At 45.6% G+C, this 18,122-nt stretch overlaps 2 protein-coding genes across 2 annotated transcripts in view; both read right to left on the bottom strand.

Annotated features, from left to right (window-relative positions):
- The window catches only part of ROR1 (receptor tyrosine kinase like orphan receptor 1), a 358,789-nt gene that overhangs the window by 303,535 nt on the left and 37,132 nt on the right, over positions 1 to 18,122 (bottom strand). The window lies entirely within an intron of this gene.
- On the bottom strand, positions 11,143 to 14,199 carry LOC138924164 (uncharacterized). The gene is made up of 2 exons (XM_070267559.1): positions 13,808 to 14,199; positions 11,143 to 13,526 (listed from the first exon to the last, which is right to left on the bottom strand). Exons 1-2 carry the CDS (start codon positions 14,076 to 14,078, stop codon positions 12,220 to 12,222), a joined length of 1,578 nt encoding a protein of 525 aa, XP_070123660.1. The 5' UTR covers positions 14,079 to 14,199; the 3' UTR covers positions 11,143 to 12,219.

Genomic DNA, 18,122 nt, shown 5'->3' on the forward strand with positions numbered 1-18,122 from the left:
TATTTAAACTATCCCAACAAACCTATGAATGAGTAGTAGCATTCCCATTTTCCAGATGAGAAAACTAACACCTAGACAAGTCGAATAACTTGCCAAGGTCACCGGCAGAAAGTGGCGGAGCAGGAAGTAAACCCAGGCTGTCTGGCTCCAGAGTCTGATGTCAAGTTGCCTCCTCAGGGAGAAAGAGAATGCATGTGTTATGACTCATACTTGTAAAGGAAAAGAACAGGGGTCTTTGGAAGCATTTACCTTCAACCCACAGCTACAAATTCTCTTCTACCCAGGAGTGAAAGATTATTCATAAATATCTAAACAGCCAAGTTAGACTTTTCCAGGTTGGCTGGGGTCCTATTTCATAGATTCTGCAAATTGAGTAAGGAAGATTTAATGTCTCATACTGAATACTGAGTAAGGCAAAATCATGGTGATCGTGGAGTGACCCATGAAATCCAAACTGACTCAAAATCGAGGGGGTGGGGCTCAAAGCTCTGGGGTAGCTTTATGAAATAAAATGACTCCATTTACCAACCTTCCTTTCCTACTGATCTGCTGGCTGTTCATAAACACTTCCATAATTAGAGTTTCATAAACTCTCCTCACAGATGCCGAGGGTCCCCCACCCCCTTTCCATGTGAATAATGTAACAGACGGCTAAGAGAGACGCAGCCTCGGTGTTGGGCCATCTTGGACTTCAACCAAGTTTTCTGTTGTTGTTCTATTGTCGTTCCATTTTCAAAGACAGTGGAGGCGAAACACTCTAAATACCAGACCATCGATCAATGGCCAAATGAACTATGCAGGCTGTGCCCACACAGGGTCGTATCACACAGGCATGGAAGAGTATACTCATAAAGACTTGGAAAAAAATACTTTCATATTAAGTGCAAAAAAGCTTGAGACAAAACAGTGTCTACAAGAGGATCACATTTATGGAACCTTTTAAATGTATGCACAGGGTAAAAGAGGCTGGAGGGAAACACACCAAAATGTTAAAAGTGATTTTTCTATTTGTGCTGTGAGCCTAAGGGAGAATAAATTGTTTTTCACCTCTCAATATTTCCCTATTTTTTTCTGATGGACTTACATTTGCACATTTTTGATTGCAGCAAACTAATTCAAAAACAGCAATGAAAAGAGAAGTCATGGAGGTGGAGGAGGCCGGAGGGGCTCAGGACCACCTGTTCCTACGTCTCCACGCGATGCTGTCAGAGCTCTGCGGAAAGCGTCAATCTCTTACAAAACCTATACTTCTTCTATTTCTTAAATGCTTGGAATATTTGTTTTACAGACATAGATAGATAGAAAGACAGACAGATAGATGATATAGAGACATTTTTCACCAAAAGCATTGAGCTCCTTTTAGAAATATAGTCGGGACCTGGCTTTCCTGGCCACCTCTGCTGTCTCTCTCTCCTCTGAACCCACCAACTGTTTTCAAGGTAAGGGAAACTCACAAGCATCCTAGACATAAGGATTCGACCTTCGACCTTTGAAACACTGACTGGATGGTACAGGTAACCAGTCAATGTGTCGTCACCATACAAACGTGACACAAGAGTAACTGAGCGCACGCACAGTTAGGTACACACTTCCTTCTGGCAGCCGCAAACCATTTATCAATAGAAATAGCAATATCAAAAAACTAATACTGCTTTTCAGAAAAGGTTATCCAAACTCAACTTTATTGAAGAAAAAAGCCTATTCTGCTAGCCGGAAAATACCAAGGTGAGTCTGGTGCAACAGGTAGAATCACCCTACAAACCATGTCACGAACTCAAGCAGCTGTTTCCATCTGGGAATGTGCATCCCGGACACATTGCCCCATAGGCAACCAGGAGCCCTCTAGCCCCTTTCTAAACACCAGTCACAACACAACCCAAAAAGAAAATACTATGCACATTTTTTTAAAAGCAGACAGTTACTGGAAGAGCTTTGGAAAGTGAACGTAGCCCTACCATGGAGGTCAAATTCATATGTAGTTTTAAAGGAAAACAACCCTGACATACTGAACATGTGTCATCAGGCTCTCACTGACAGAGCAAGCAGGCTTTCAAAGCAGAATGGAAATTGGAGTTCAGTAGGAAGTACAGACGCGTGCCTACCCTCCTTAAGGGGAGCAGAAGCATTCTATTAGTTCCCTGCTGCTCTGGCGAAGGGAAGCCAGTCTCCCTGCCACTCACTCAGGACAGAGCTCCAGTGTCTTGAAGCTGAGTAACAGAAAATCCAAACACGCTCACACCCCTCCTCGCTGTGAGAGGTGCCTCCATGTGGTTGTCAACCTCTAGCATTATCCACTCAACAGGCCCACAAGCTTTTTATAAAATAAACATGAATTAATTGGGAGGCAAGGAGGAGGAATGGGGGGAGCATTCTTAAGAGGTGGAAAGTCAACTGCATTCGTGGTCAGAAAGGAAGGAGGGGGTGCTTTGCTTTGGCGGTGGAGCAGCCACCTTCAGAATTTTAAGCTCTTTAAAAAGACAAGGCATCCGGTGGTTTTAAGAAATTAACTTCAGGTTTGATCTGTGCCAAGTGCAGGAATTCTGCAATAAGACATCGTGGAACAGAGGGAAACTTGCACTGCGTCCCTCCCTCCTTTTCTGAGCTCTGGACTTGGGTAGCATCTCTTGGACCATCTGCAGAGGTCTTTTCACACTCATTTGCTCAAAATTACCCCTCTGATTATGAAATCTTAAGCAACTGGGTGTGGAACTTGTTGGACTATAACTTTTTTTCCTTCTTATATCCTGACTCACTTGGCAACCCAACCCCTATAGCCTGGATTTATTGTTCCTGAACTCAGCTTTCCCACTTGTTCAGATAAGCAGGTCCTAAAAACGATTCATGACTTGTGTCGTTTCTTTTTGTTCCCCCATTAACTTCTTCCCTTTTTTAAATTGAGGTGTAATTGACATACAGTACTATGTTAGTTTCAGGTGCACAACACTGTGATTTGACATTCGTATACATTGCGAAATGGTTGCCACAGTAAGAGTAGTTACCATCTGTCACCTTATAAAGTTAATGCGATATTATTGGCTGTATTCCCCATGTGGACATGTGTGTGACATATTAAATGCCCCTGGGCCCTCTCTCCTCAGCTGTAAGATGAGACCGCTGCCTCAGTGGAGCTCTGAGTTTCAATATGTGAACGCCTAGACAAATGCAATCTACACGGCCAGATGCAGCCACAGTACTAGGCAGGGCAAGTGCCTCTTAACGACCAGGCCATACGCTCTCTCATCTACTTCTGCCACCTTAGGTGTGCTTTACTGCACAGTGAGCTTCTCAGGGGGTGGGGGGGCCTGTCTTACATGCTGTTCTACCCATGGTGCTTGTAACAACACTGGCACACACACACGTGACTTTTACATGTGGAATGAGACACTGACTGAGTCATCTTCATATGCTCCCCAAGGGCACAGGGCTTTTGCACATGGCAGGTATCAAATTATGTTTGTTGAATGAATGGATTTGAGTAAAACTGGGAGTGCCTTCACAGGCAGGGACTTCCTCTTACTCATCCCCGACGCCCCTGGGCCTAGGACAGAGCTGGGAAAAAGAGGAAAGCAGGATCAACTAATCCTTTTGCTCTGGAGACACGTCAGCTGGGATTAAAGTAACTCGTCTACTCAAAAAACAATCAGTAGTAAAGTTTGTGTGGCCTCCTGTTCCAGAAGGCCCTCTGTCTGCCTGGCACTGTGGCAGGTGCTTTACATGATGCTTTCTCAACAGCTCTGATAGTGAGCGATGACTGACATCATTTTTTAAGTAAGGAAAGGCTCAGAGAGATTAAGTCACTTGCCCAAAATTACAAAGCCAACAAATAACAGAACTAGGATTTAAACCCAGGCTTCTGGAGCCCATGCTCTTTCCATTATGCAAGACTAAGCAAGAGCGAAAAGCGCCAAAATAGCTGGGACCGCCTTATCTGAAGTTACATGGCTTTAGGGGAGGAAGGAGGTGGAAACAACAGGTGGGTGAGGTTTATGGAGGGAGACTAACCAGTTGGGGCACCTGCCCCAGCCAGTGACTGACCCATGTGCTTGCCCTCTGCAACCACGTCCAGGAAGACAAAAGGAAAGAATGTTGATGGAGTGATTTTCCAAACAAGGTCATCCAGCTACGCCAGTGGCTGGGGAAAACGGCACCACCAGCCCCATTCCTTCTGGTCATTTCCTACAAGTCCAGGCTAGCCCATCAGAAGCCTCAGCCTCGGATCTCAGAGCCAGCAGGCCATCTCCCACGTGTCCTTAGAGCCAAGAACTGCCATGCTGAAAGACCATCTACATTTTCCAGAGAGCTAGGAGGGGAGGGAACAAATCTCAGAGGAAGAAATGTAACGACCCCTGGTTTTGGAAAAGTCAATTTAAGAGCAAGCCTAATGCTCTTTCCATTCCGGGTGCTCTCATAGAAACAAAAAAGATAACGTTCATTTTTTTAAAGCAGCAGAACAAGACAACTGCCATAAAAAATATGCTGTTTTAAGTTTTTTTAATAGCTTTGTTAAGATTTAGCAAGTGGGGGCCGCCTCCGTGGCCGAGTGGTTAAGTTTGCGCGCTCCGCTGCGGCGGCCCGGGGTTCGGATCCCGGGCACGAACATGGCGCTGCTCGCCAGGCCACGTTGAGGCGGTGTCCCACATCCTACAACTGGAAGGACCTGCAACTAGGATATACAACTGTGTACAGGGGGGTTGGGGGAGATAAAGCAGAGGGAAAAAAAGAAAAAAAAAGATTGGCAACAGTTGTTAGCCCAGGTGACAATCTTTAAAAAAAAAAAAAAAGATTTAGCAAGTGAACAGCAGTACCCCTTCTATGATTAGAGGGAAAACTAATTTAATGAAATCCAATGTGTTTGAAACATCTTACAGTCTTAGCATTATCATCAAATAGAAACCTAGAATCTTACACGTCAGTGTAGAGACAGACCACTCAGTATGACTAATGTTTAATTCATTGAGGGGTCCAAAACTAATTCTCCTAGAGATATTATTACACTAAGCCCTCAGTTGGCAGGCTCAGAGCATCTCACTTTAAATGCTGAGGCAGACGCTGCTTACCCTCAAGTCAGACGCCCCTGCATCCCGGCGCTTCTCCATCCCACTTCATTTGAGAAGGTCCAAGACTAGGGTGACATCTCCTATTACAAGAGCCTAATAGCCTCGCCGGAGTGGAGAGGACACAAGCTACACAGGATGTCGGAGGGAAATTAAAGCCGATCAGCAACTAGCTGAGCTTTCTCCCTGAGTTGACAATAACAAAAAACAAAAAAGCACTCTGGATGGGAAGCATTGATGTGCTTCACTATTCCTAAGCAGGCCAGAAGCCATAAATATATGTAAAGCACAGTCTTTCTACTTCCAGTGTTCGAGGGCACAGCTGAAGAAATCAGCATGTAATTATGGACATGTGCATGCTGTTCTTCCCACACGCAGAAAAGGCAAGCAAAAGTCCAAGCACTGCTGCAAAACCTCGGGTTGTGTTTGGGTGACATTTACCCAGGGCAGGCCTGCAGCTGACAAAGGGGAGAACTCTAAAGGCAGAACCTGCAAACCCGGGAACCCAGGCCTGACTCCTCCCCGTCCTCCCAGAGCTGCCCCTGGAGCTGGAGAGCACACGGCCCCCTCAGGACCTCGCTGAGGTCTTTCTGTGCAGAGCAGAACCCTGAGCCCCAGAACCCTATAGAAACAACCCATTCTCCTCAAGGCAGGCCTCCACATTGTCTAGAGCCCCTTCCCATGCCTTCTCACCTCCGGGCTTCCCCATTTCTGGACTTGTCTGGTTCGCCACTGATAAGCACCCGGAGTGGTCTAACCAGCACACACTCAGAAAGGCAGAAGCACCAAACCCTTCCACCCGGCTGTTCCACTCACTGACGCTCACAGTCAAAGCAATGAAATGCTTTTCCTAGTCACCCCAACCCAACCAGCCCTGCGCCGAAGTGGATCATTATTAATAATAAAACGGCTACCCTTCCCTGAGCGCCACTCGTCTGCCAGGAGTTGTGTTAGGAGCTTTCAATACAGTCAGTTTCGCTCGAACAAAAAACACAAGTTCCAAAACCTTACCGTGCTCTGCAAAATCACAGAATAAAAATCACAGGGCTTATGGGAAAATGGGATTGAGACGCACCACTGAAAACGTCATGAGTGACATAGAATGGAAGGTGGGAATCTAATAAAAACAGTAGCACGGTTTTACATATGTTAAACGGTTCAGACATACGTCAGTAACACAAGTCGCGTTTTACCTGGACCAAGGCCTGCAGTCAGCTTGTAGGAGCAGGCGCTGGAGGGCCGCAGCCTGTGGGTTGTCGAGAAACGATGGCAGGAGGGTCGTGTGCCATCAGACAAAACGTCATCCACACCAGCTGTGGATGGGTGCGGCTCCTGACACACGCGGGCGACTGCGGAGGCAGTAGACGTTTGGGGCGGGTGTTCTGCGTGCTCCCACGCAGCTCACTTCAGCTGGGGGCAGTTTTCTGAGTTCACCTAGCATTCCTCATGGATAAAATTGATCATAAGCAAATAGAAAATTTGTACTACCCTCAAATTGTTCCCTAATATGTCAATCAGGTTGGAACAAATTTGTGTTTTTAAAACAAGTGTTAAAGCAGAACTCACTGTACCTCATCTCAGTGAATTCTAACAAGCCTGGAAGATAGGTAGCATTAATTCCATCTTCTAGAAAAGGAAACTGAGGCTCAGAGAGGGTAAGTGGCTCCCAAAGGCACATCGTTGGTGATAAGCTGCAGAACAAGGATAGGACCCAGGTCTGCCAGGCGTCCCCTCCACCACCTGACACCCTATTGTTGCCACTTCTTCTCATTAGGCAACAAGTGCTGGGGAGGAGGTGCCCTCAGTCCTTCCGGGTCTAAAAGCAGGTTAGAACCCTGCCCGTCTCCTCCACGCCCGCTGCACTTGCCTGGCCCGGGCGAGGTGGAGTTCACTGGGAATGTCCATGTCCGGACAGAACCACAACCCTTAGCTCCACCCAGGAGCTCTGCCCCCAAAGACAGTTAAGAGTCTTATGCATCTGGGGTCAGAGATCTCCAAACTTATTGCTGTGAAACTCACTGGTCAGATGCAATACGATTTCAGCAGATTTCATGGGGCCTAAAGATTCACTTTCCAGAAGCCCCTTGACTGTCTTCACAGTCTCCCTTCTGCGGAGCTTGCATTCGAGTTCCACATCGAGGGAGAAAAAACTGTCTTACTCCATAAAACGACCGTTGTAAAGGAAAGTCTGACCGAGTCACTCCCGTCCCCGGAACCCTTCCCCGGCTCCACGTTGCCCTTAGAATCAAATCCAAGCCCCCCGGCATGGCATGCCAGGCTCTCCCCAATCTGTCCCCAGACTGTCTCTCGAGCCACGCCTCTGTCCCCTTGGCCACCCCGACGGTGGGTGTTCCGGAGGGACTGAATTACTTCAGTTCCCCCATCCTCCATGGAGCCTCACTTCCAGACCCCGTCCACACTATTCTTCCTGCCTGGAACACCCTTCACACCACCCATCACAGCACCCTGAACTCCGCCTGTTCAATGCCTAGTTCATCTCCAGATCTCAGCTTCAATGCCCCCTCCTCCTGGAAGCCTTCCACGGTCCTGTCCCCACATCGGGATTAGGAGTCCCTTATAGGTGCCCCTACAGCTCTCTGCACCTTCCCCATCACTGCTGCTGCCCATTTTACTAGAATGACTCACATATTTATCCAATTCCCCACAAGATTAAGCTCTGTGAAGGCAGGAATGGCGTCTGGCTCGTAAAATGAAAAACTGAATGAAGGCATCTGCATACCACAGCATGAAAGTGCTTTCACATGCAACGTCTCATGTAACCACACATGCCATTTTATGACACGAATGGGGAATCAAGCAAAGGATCCAAGACAGCAAACACACGAGCCACTGCCACAGAACTCGTAAGGGGTGGCACATTCATCCACTCACTCCTTCAACCACGTCATAGCAACTTATGTTGTAGGCACCGGGTGCACAGCAATGACCACATCAGACAGAAACCCAGCCTCCTGGAGCTCACTGTCGAGTGGTGGAAGGACAAAGGATCAATCACATAAGTAAACAGGATACACACTACATCAGGATATCAGTCGACCAGAGGGTGATGATACTACGAAAAAAACGAAGCAAGGAGGGGAGATAGGGCCTCCCTGAGACGGCATCCTTGGACAAAGTCCTGGAAGAGGCGAGGGCGTGGTCCAGGCTGATCTCTGGCCTCCAGGCAGAAGGAACAGAGATGCCAAGGTACTGAGGCAGGAGCAGGCCTGGCAAGTCCACGGAGAAGCACGGAGGATGGTGCACCTGGGAGAAGCAAACTGCTTCTCAAGTCTGGAAGGTGAGGCTACTAATAGCAACTACTTCCTGAGCGCCTGCTATGAACCAGAAAGACATACCCCCGTGCTCACAGACTTCACGATTTGCTCACATACATTTAAATATGCTCGAGTCAAGTCACACCCTCTGAAATAGAACAGCATCAATATACAGCCAATTTACTCCCCAGGCTCGAAGGAGGCTGTCGATCCCTTGAAACCGCGTTCTCAGACCTTCTGAACAAACAGGTGGTAAAAGTTGCCCCCATCAGTAATTTTAGTGTGGGCTTCCCAGGGATGAACAAGAAATCTTCTGTACATGAACAGTGCCAGCAGCCACATCACAGGGGTTTGTGAACTGTGGCTTTCTGATCAAACGTATGAAATGAACACAAAAATGTTTTAAAACGTATTATTGTGAGGGAAATTATGTAATAAAGAGCTCCCCTATTACTTAAGGTAATAAAAACAAAAATAAGGATTTATAAGCTTCCCAGCTCTGACCTAAATTTGCTGCGCATTATTTTTCTACATCTCTTTCTACTTTAGAAAAACCACTACTAATTGCATTCACATTACACAGTATCAACCAAACCTGGATTTGGGTTTCTGCCAAGACCACCAAGAGGCTCAGGTTACAGCGAGTTTATTAAATGGGTTTTTTTTTTTCCTCTTTTAAGCAAAACTTAGAATGCTGTTACCTTCTGGAGGGACTAAACAGATAAATGCTTGATATGTAACATTTTAAGAAAATTCCAAGCATATGAATAAGGAGAAAAAGTACAATTTTTTTTTTAAAACTCACAAAATAATAAAGGATTTTTAAAAGCACACAGTTTATTGGTGGCTGGGAGCCTGGAGCTAATGAAAAAAACATTTACAAGATAGATTTCCACAGCTTTTCTGCTGTGTTCTCCGGGTACGGAGGATGCTCGGCTGTGCTCTAGGAAACCTGGAACTCGGCCGGGAGCAGAGAACACGAGGAATCAGAGAGCAGTTCAACCTCCCCCAGCTTACACTTTCCCTTGGAAAGCAACCACGACGACCTGTTATTTTCACGGCAATGTTTCTAAACTCTTGACTCTCAAAGTCCTTCCAACCTCAGTCTTCTATAACGAGCTCGCACTCTTAATAGGGCCTCAAAAGCGAGACGGCTTCCTGGTGACCGCGGTCCTTCCCCGCCAGCAGGGCAGAGGCCACGCAGAAGGCTTCCCGTCTACAGAGCAGATCCCGGCCGACTCCTTGTCACCACTGCAGTCTCTGCTGAGTCCTCACCAACTGCTTATCTTCTCCTTGGTGAAGATCACCTCAGAGCCCCACACACCGTTCCTACTGACTTGCCAGCAGCGCAAGAAAGCAGAGGAGGGAAGATGGAGGCAGTGGGCAGGTCATCGTCGCTGGCCTCGTACTTCTGGAGAAATCGGTTTTTTCATTCTCACCCCTGCTGTGTTTTCTAGTTCTTTCCTCTGCCCCGCAGGGTCCAGTATTTCCTTGCGTTCGCTTGTCTTCTAGATTTCACAGACGAGGAGATTGAGGCTCACTCAGCTGGAGCAGAGTTGAGACTACCCTAGGTTCCCCGCCCACTGATTAGGATCCATCCCACTAAACTTTACATTTTTGTTTAAGTCCAATGGCTCAGATGTAACCTACTGAATGCGGATTTGGGCCAAAAAAGGAATAAACACTGAACAGTTCCCCCATGTCACACAGCATAAAGAAATGGAACGCTGACACAATGGAACACGATACTATTAAAAATTCAGTTTGCAGAGAGTATTTTTAACAGTTTTATGAGGTATAATTTACATACTGTAAAATTCTCCCATGGTAAGCATCCAGTCCAACGATTTTTAGTAAACGCGTCTAATTGAGCAATCATCACCACATTCCACTTTTAGAACATTCCCAGCAGCCCGAAAAGTTCTGCTGCTCCCGTTAGCGGTCACCTGCCACTCCCGCACCAACACAGGCAACACGAGGCTGCCTTCCGTCCGGTTTTTTGCCTTTTCTAGAAATGTCATAAATATAATCATACAATGTATGTTCTTTTGGCTTTGGCTTCTTTCACTTAGCATGATGTTTTTCAGGTTTATCCATGTCGTAATACCTGTATTGGCATTTTGCTCCTTTTTATTGCTGAATGGGATTCTATTTTATGGATATACCATATTTTGTTTATCCACTCACCAGCTTAAGAGCATTTGGGCTGTCTTACTTTTTGGCTTTATCAACAACGCTGCTCTGAAGACTTGCACACGTCTTTGTGTAGATACATGTTTTCGGTTCTCTTAGATAAGTTAGTTTGGGTTTTTAAAAAAAAATTATAGCCATTCTGTGTGTAGTGGTGTGTGGTGTACAGTGGGATCTTCCTGTGGTTTTAATCTACATTAGAACATTTAACAGCACTGAAAAATTTTACCTTATAATATTGAGAGAAAACAAGCAGGATTCGAAAATTGTTTATATAGAACGATCTCACATGTGAGCCCTTCACATATATGAAGACTAAAAAGAAATACATCAAAAATACCTCTCCTATCCGTGACAAAGGACATGAGAGCATTTCTTTCTTTATACTTAACTGTGAAATTTTCGTATGAGTAAGTATATAATAAAAATACATTTTAGAAATTAAAAATATTGCTATAAATCTAAGAACTATGCATTGCAAGTCATTAAGGGTCAGGCTATACCCAAGCCTCAGCTAAACTTAACTCTATTCTCTCTTTATGAATTACCCATTCCAGGGGCCGGCCCAGTGGCCCAGCGGTTAAGTGTGCACATTCCGCTTCGGCGGCCCAGGGTTCACTGGTTCGGATCTCGGGGGCGGACACGGCACCACTTGGCACACCATGCTGTGGTAGATGTCCCACATATAAAGTAGAGGAAGATGGCAATGGATGTTAGCTCAGGGCCAGTCTTCCTCAGCAGAAAGAGGAGGACTGGCAGCAGTTAGCTCAGGGCTAATCTTCCTCAAAAAAAAAAAAAAATGAATTACCCATTCCATGGTTGCTTGTAGCAAATTTGCAAAACCAGGCTGGCTTCCCTGGGCCCTAAAGCCTGCTTCTCAGACTGCTCCAGGGGCTGGCCTGCCACAACCCCCCGGCCAAGGCCCACTGCCTGCTTCTGTATGACCCACAAGCTGAGAAAAGCTTTCATACTTTTAAATGATTTTAAAAAAAAAGAAGAAGAATATTTTGTGATACATGAAAGTTGCGTGAAATTCAAATTTCAGCGTCTATAAATAAACTTACATTAAAACATAGCTGGCTCATTTGTCTCTAGCTGCTTTCGCACTATTACACCCGAGCTGAGTAGCTGCCACAGAGGCCACACGGCCTGCAAAGACTAAACTATTTACTATCTGGGCCTTTTTTTTTTTCCAAAGAGTTTATTTTTTTCTTTTTCTCCCCAAAGTCCCCCAGTACATAGCTGTATATTCTTCGTTGTGGGTCCTTCTAGTTGTGGCATGTGGGACACCACCTCAGCGTGGCTTGATGAGCAGTGCCATGTCCGCGCCCAGGATTCGAACCAACGAAAGACTGGGCTGCCTGCAGTGGAGCGCGTGAACTTAACCACTCGGCCACAGGGCCAACCCCTGCTATCTGGCCCTTTTTACAGAAAAAGTTTGTTGAACATTGCCTACCCATCCATGATGGGTGCCCAGAAAAGATAAGCTCAGTTCTATTATCCTTAGGAAAATTCATTAGGGAAAAAAACTTTTGGATTAGTCACTCTTTGCATTAATTCATATTAATATGTCTTTTCTAAAAATGTAAGATTTGTAGCTGACAGCAGCAACGTCAAAAACTTTCAAAGTACTATTTAAAATTATAAGCCTGTATTTCTCTGCCTGGCACCTAGTAGGTCCTCAATACCTGTTGAACAAATTAACAAATAAATGGATGGATAGATGCATGATGGATAGGTGGAGAGATGGATGGATGGATGGATGAATAGATGGGTGGATGGATGATGGATGGATGATGGATAGGTGGAGGGATGGATGGATGAATAGATGGGTGGATGGATGATGGATAGCTGGAGGGATGGATGGATGAATAGATGGGTGGATGGATGATGGATGGATGATGGATAGCTGGAGGGATGATGGATGATGGATGGATGGATGGATGGATGGACAGATGGATGGATGGATGGATGATGGATGAATAGATGGGTGGATGGATGATGGATGGATGATGGATAGGTGGATGGATGATGGATGATGGATAGGTGGATGGATGGATGGATGAATAGATGGGTGGATGGATGGATGAATAGATGGGTGGATGGATGGATGGATGAATAGATGGGTGGATGGGTGGATGGATGATGGATGGATGGATGGGTGGATGGATGAATAGATGGGTGGATGGATGATGGATGGATGATGGATAGGTGGATGGATGGATGGATGAATAGGTGGATGGATGGATGGATGGATGATGGATGGATGGATGGATGGATGGACAGATGGATGGATGGATGGATGATGGATGAATAGATGGGTGGATGGATGATGGATGGATGATGGATAGGTGGATGGATGATGGATGATGGATAGGTGGATGGATGGATGGATGATGGATGAATAGATAGGTGGATGGATGGATGGACAGATGGATGGATGGATGGATGGATGATGGATAGGTGGATGGATGGATGGATGAATAGATGGGTGGATGGGTGGATGGATGAATAGATGGATGGATGGATGATGGATGGTGGATGGATGGATGGACAGATGGATGGATGGATGGATGGATGATGGATAGGTGGATGGATGGATGGATGAATAGATGGGTGGATGGGTGGATGGATGAATAGATGGGTGGATGGATGATGGATGAATAGATGGATGGATGGATGGATGATGGATAGGTGGATGGATGGATGGACAGATGGATGGATGGATGGATGGATGGATGATGGATAGGTGGATGGATGGATGGACAGATGGATGGATGGATGGATGGATGATGGATAGCTGGAGGGATGGATGGATGAATAGATGGGTGGAGGGATGGATGGATGGATGATGGATGAATAGATGGTGGATGGATGGATGGATGGATGGGTGGATGGATGATGGATAGGTGGATGGATGGATGGACAGATGGATGGATGGATGGATGGATGATGGATAGGTGGATGGACAGATGGATGGATGGATGATGGACGAATAGATGGGTGGCTGGATGGATGGATGATGGATGATGGATAGGTGGATGGATGGATGGATGATGGATGGATGGATGGATGATGGATGGATGGATGGATGATGGATGAATAGATGGGTGGATGGATGATGGATGAATAGATGGATGGATGGATGGATGATGGATAGGTGGATGGATGGATGGACAGATGGATGGATGGATGGATGGATGGATGATGGATAGGTGGATGGATGGATGGACAGATGGATGGATGGATGGATGGATGGATGATGGATAGGTGGATGGATGGATGGACAGATGGATGGATGGATGGATGGATGGATGATGGATAGGTGGATGGATGGATGGATGATGGATGGATGGATGGATGGATGGACAGATGGATGGATGGATGATGGATGAATAGATGGGTGGATGGACAGATGGATGGATGGATGATGGACGAATAGATGGGTGGCTGGATGGATGGATGGAATCACAGTTATTGAGGGCCAACTGCGGGATAAGTGCCATAGCAAGTCCCACAATGGGTTGGGAGGGACCAAGAAAAGGAGACCTGTCCTCATGAATCTCTGAGTAAGACAATGGATATGAACTGCTAACTTGCAAAAGAAGAAATACAAATGACCAAAAACATATGAAAAGATGTTTAATGTCACCAGTAAATCAAAAGTAAGTAATATCAAACAATAATAATATTCACTTTTTTTAACCTAGAAGATAGTCAAGTATTTTAAAAATGACAATATCTAATGTCAGTATAGGTAAAGGGAACAAAAACACCTTCTTTCAATAGAATACAGAGAGGGACATGCATTTTCCCAGTCTTTATGGTAGGCAATGTGATTATATGCATCAAAAGATTCTGACCTTTGACTCAGTAATTCCACTTCTAAGAACTATTGCCAAGAAAATAATCATGGATATGGAGAAAAGTTTACAGACAATCACAGCATTGTGTATACTGGGAAGAGAGAGAGAGAAGGAACAAAACCTAACATCCAACAACAGGGATTAAGAAAATTGTGATACAATCTCACATAATAATAGTGTAATGATTAAAAATGATTGATTGATTATTTGAGAGTGATGTATTTTGATAAAGAAAGTTGTTCACAGTAACACTGATAAGTTGGGGGTGGCGAGCAAGTCATCAAATCAACCTGCAAGAGGAGGAGCCTATTTTTTTAAAAAATGTATATTCACATAGAAAAAGTTCAGAAGTATATAAGCTTAAATGAAAATAATCATTACCTCAATAGTTTTACTTATCTGCTTTTTTCTCATGTTCTATGACAAACTCATCACTGGTTTAATTTTTAAATAAAATTAAAATAAAATAATAAAAGGGATTAAAGATCGAATAAAACTGAGGACTCCACGATACTCACACAAATGGAATAAAGGTATCAGATCATGAACTAATATTAATTAATCAATTATAAAGCAAACAAACTGGGTTGTAAGTTCCTGCAGGCAGGGGCCTATACTCACTCACTGAACACATTATTCAGCATCCACCATGTGCCAGATGCTGTTCCAAACACGATGGTTTCACTATGAACAAAACGGACACACCCCTTCTCTTGTGGAGCTTCCGTTGAGCGTCCTCCACGTCTCATGTCTCCGTGTGTGCCGTCAGCAAGCGCAGGGCCGGACGCGTGTGGAAGTCCTCATTTAAATCAGCGTTGGTTAAGTTCTTAACAAAAGGGTTCATCACAGCAAGTTCCCAGTACACTTATTAAATGCTTTTCTATTCACAAGAAACGTTTAATCCAAACACAGCTTTTCACAAAACTGCCTAGTGTGCAAAGTGGAGTAGAGTTAGAAGGCCAAAACAAGAACCCAGGTTCCTGGAGCAGTTCTGACTCAGTCCCCAGCCGCTCGGGGCGGGGAAGCTGTCAGATAATATTTCATGAATGGCTATGCTTAAGTTACTTGAACCAGCTGGGGCTTTTCTTAAGCTCCATTTTCCTCTGGCCAGAACATCGCACAGCTGAGGCTGCCTGTTCAGCATCACTCCACAGAGAAGTGGGTCTTTCTGTTTTCCTCATAACTGCAGAAACCCACGGACCTGGTATTCCGCTTACGCGACAGCCGGCTCCCTGCTGGGGTAAGCCACTGACAGACCTGCACTCGGCTGCAGAAGACAGATATTCCTCCTTCGGGCCCAGAGTCGTTGGTAACGTACTGACTCAAAATAAAGTACACACGGGCGCTTTCAGTTTCCCAGAAGTCCTGAATCACCAACACGTCAACTCGTTATGATTCTTTCCAAATGTAGCGGTGAAACGTTTCGGCCGTTTCCAATGGATACCAGATACATCAACCACGCACCCATCTCAAGGTCTTCAAAATTAGAGCCACAAACGCCATCACATGTCAGGAAGAGGTCCCTAAAATCTGAACAGGGAGGAAGACAGTGTGCTCAACACCTCCGTTCAAATCTTAACACCGGGACAGTCCCCCTTGGTGAGCGTGGGGACAAGGTACTTGTCTTTTGGAAGTTCATCAATAAAATAAGGACGATGATCTCCCAGTTTAATGTGAGAATTATGCAAAGCACCTTGCTCTGATCCAGGCACAAGATGACACTCAGTACACGGGAGGTCCAGTGCTTCCCTCCTCATCATAATCTTGAGCATCAGGAAGCCTATTTGGATCAAAAGTGAACGCAAAGAAGTCCCCTGTCCCCTTGCTCTGCTCCCAGGGCTCCATACAGAGCACAGCAAGCACAGCTCGCTGTAGGAGAGAAGCCCGTAAGGAGACAGCACACCCCACTGCGACTCAGAGGAAGGGCTGGTGTCGAGATCTGGGTGCAAGTGCCAGCTCCTTCCGAGGTGCAGCACCTCTCACAAGTTATTGAACGTCCCGTTCCCTCATCTGTGTCCCCATCAGTACAACAGTAATAAAAACAAGACCTATGGAGAAATAAACGAATGACTGAACACACGCTGAAAAAGAAAGACCTATCTTAGAACAAAGGCCGTCGCGAGAATTATATGAGAAAATGCTTATAAAGTCCTAACACTCTCACTACAGAACCACCCCAAGCAAGTGACACACCCAGAACCTCACCTGACCTTTGAATTTCAGTGTCAGCCCTTCGGATGTTTTAAATTCTTTATCCACACACCCCTCAAGGCCATGAAAGAACTGATTCCAGCTAAACCCAAAATTCACATCAAACCCTAATCTGCACACAGCAGAAATGACTACAGGGTGGGAGAGAAGCAAGAGAAGGCAAAAAGCACTCTTTCAAGGTGAAGACGAGGACTTCAGTCCTTCCAGGACAATTTTCCTCCCCCTGACCTCCCAACTCGAAACTCAAAACAAAGACCAAAAACAAAAGACAAAACAAAATTTTTTTTAAATCTTCAACAGTGCAATTACAAGCCTTAATTTCCAAAGCCGAGCGCACTGAACCCTGGTTCTTTGTGCCTGTGGTTCCTTGGGACAGGGGTATGGATTTCATTAAATTAACCAAACAGATGGGTGGAAAAGTACAAGAGCTGACAGGGGCCACGGGGGACGGGGGACCCACCAGCCTCAGAAGGCGCTTCGTGGAGATCACAGAAACATCACCACACCCAGCCCCACACCTCCACCTTGTCCCCTTGAGCTTCAGCCAGAACGACACCTGGCATTTTGACGTCTCACCAATGACGTTCTACCACACAGGTTGGAACTCTTGGCTTAAGAAATTAACCGCCTTTGCCTTATTAAGAGAAAGAAGAGTTTTGGGTTTCAGTCATGCTTCTTGATGCCTGCGTAATATTTTATGGTGACATTTGTAAGATACTTTCAGAACTGGGTCATTTCACACATCCCAAATCCTCCTCCGTCTTCAAGACCTACCTCAGCTTCTCCAACCACTGTGTGAGAATCTTTACATATATACGCTTAATCCTCACAAGGATACGATAATGCAGGCATTAACTCCATCTTATGAGGAAAACTCGAGGACCAAAGAGTCTAAATTATGCAGCTACTGAGTGACAGCACTAGAATTCAACCTAATTCAGAGCTCTGGGCACTTTCTACTCCTCTCCTCAACTTTCCCAACCAACAGATATTTCTTCTCGTTGCTGCCCTTCTACAGCAATTCCTGTCTACACCACGTCCTCAGTCCTCATGGGTATATGCCTTGGCTCCTTAAGAAGACAAAACTTTCCGATGGAAGGAACTCCATCTGTACCTTTTCTCTATCTCCCCGACAATAATTACTGTCGCAGGGTGGCCCAGAGTTTAAGAAGCTTATGTCACTTGCTCAAGGTCACAGTCAATCAGTGATGAAGCAGGTCCAAGCATAAATATGCCCAAAAGCACCAATTATCTTTCCAGCTTGGTCCCTTACAAAAGGCACACACACACTTGCACCTGCTCCCATGAGTCAGTGTCTACGAAGGCCATCTTTGTCCCCGGGAAGGAAAGACATCCTGTCTGTAGGTCTGAGGAGGGCACAGATGATCCCACCACAAAAAAATTAACTGTGTGATGACCCAAAGGTAAGAGTTTGGGGTTTTTTTTAATGTGCGAAAGGAAGATGAGAGTCAATCATAAGAAACTCGAAGGGCTACAGAAACTTGTCGTGACGCTCCGGGGAGAGC

Source organism: Equus caballus, chromosome 5 (genome assembly GCF_041296265.1).
Source record: "Equus caballus isolate H_3958 breed thoroughbred chromosome 5, TB-T2T, whole genome shotgun sequence".
NCBI lineage: Eukaryota > Metazoa > Chordata > Mammalia > Perissodactyla > Equidae > Equus > Equus caballus.

What these genes read in the sequence shown, in the direction of transcription:
- LOC138924164 (XM_070267559.1), bottom strand. Translation starts at nt 14,078, where the DNA reads ATGAGGACAGGTCTCCTTTTCTTGGTCCCTCCCAACCCATTGTGGGAC. An exon ending in ATCCATCCATCCATCCATCT is followed by an intron (nt 13,527 to 13,807) that starts GTCCATCCATCC and finishes CCATCCATCCAG; the next exon opens with CCACCCATCTATTCGTCCAT.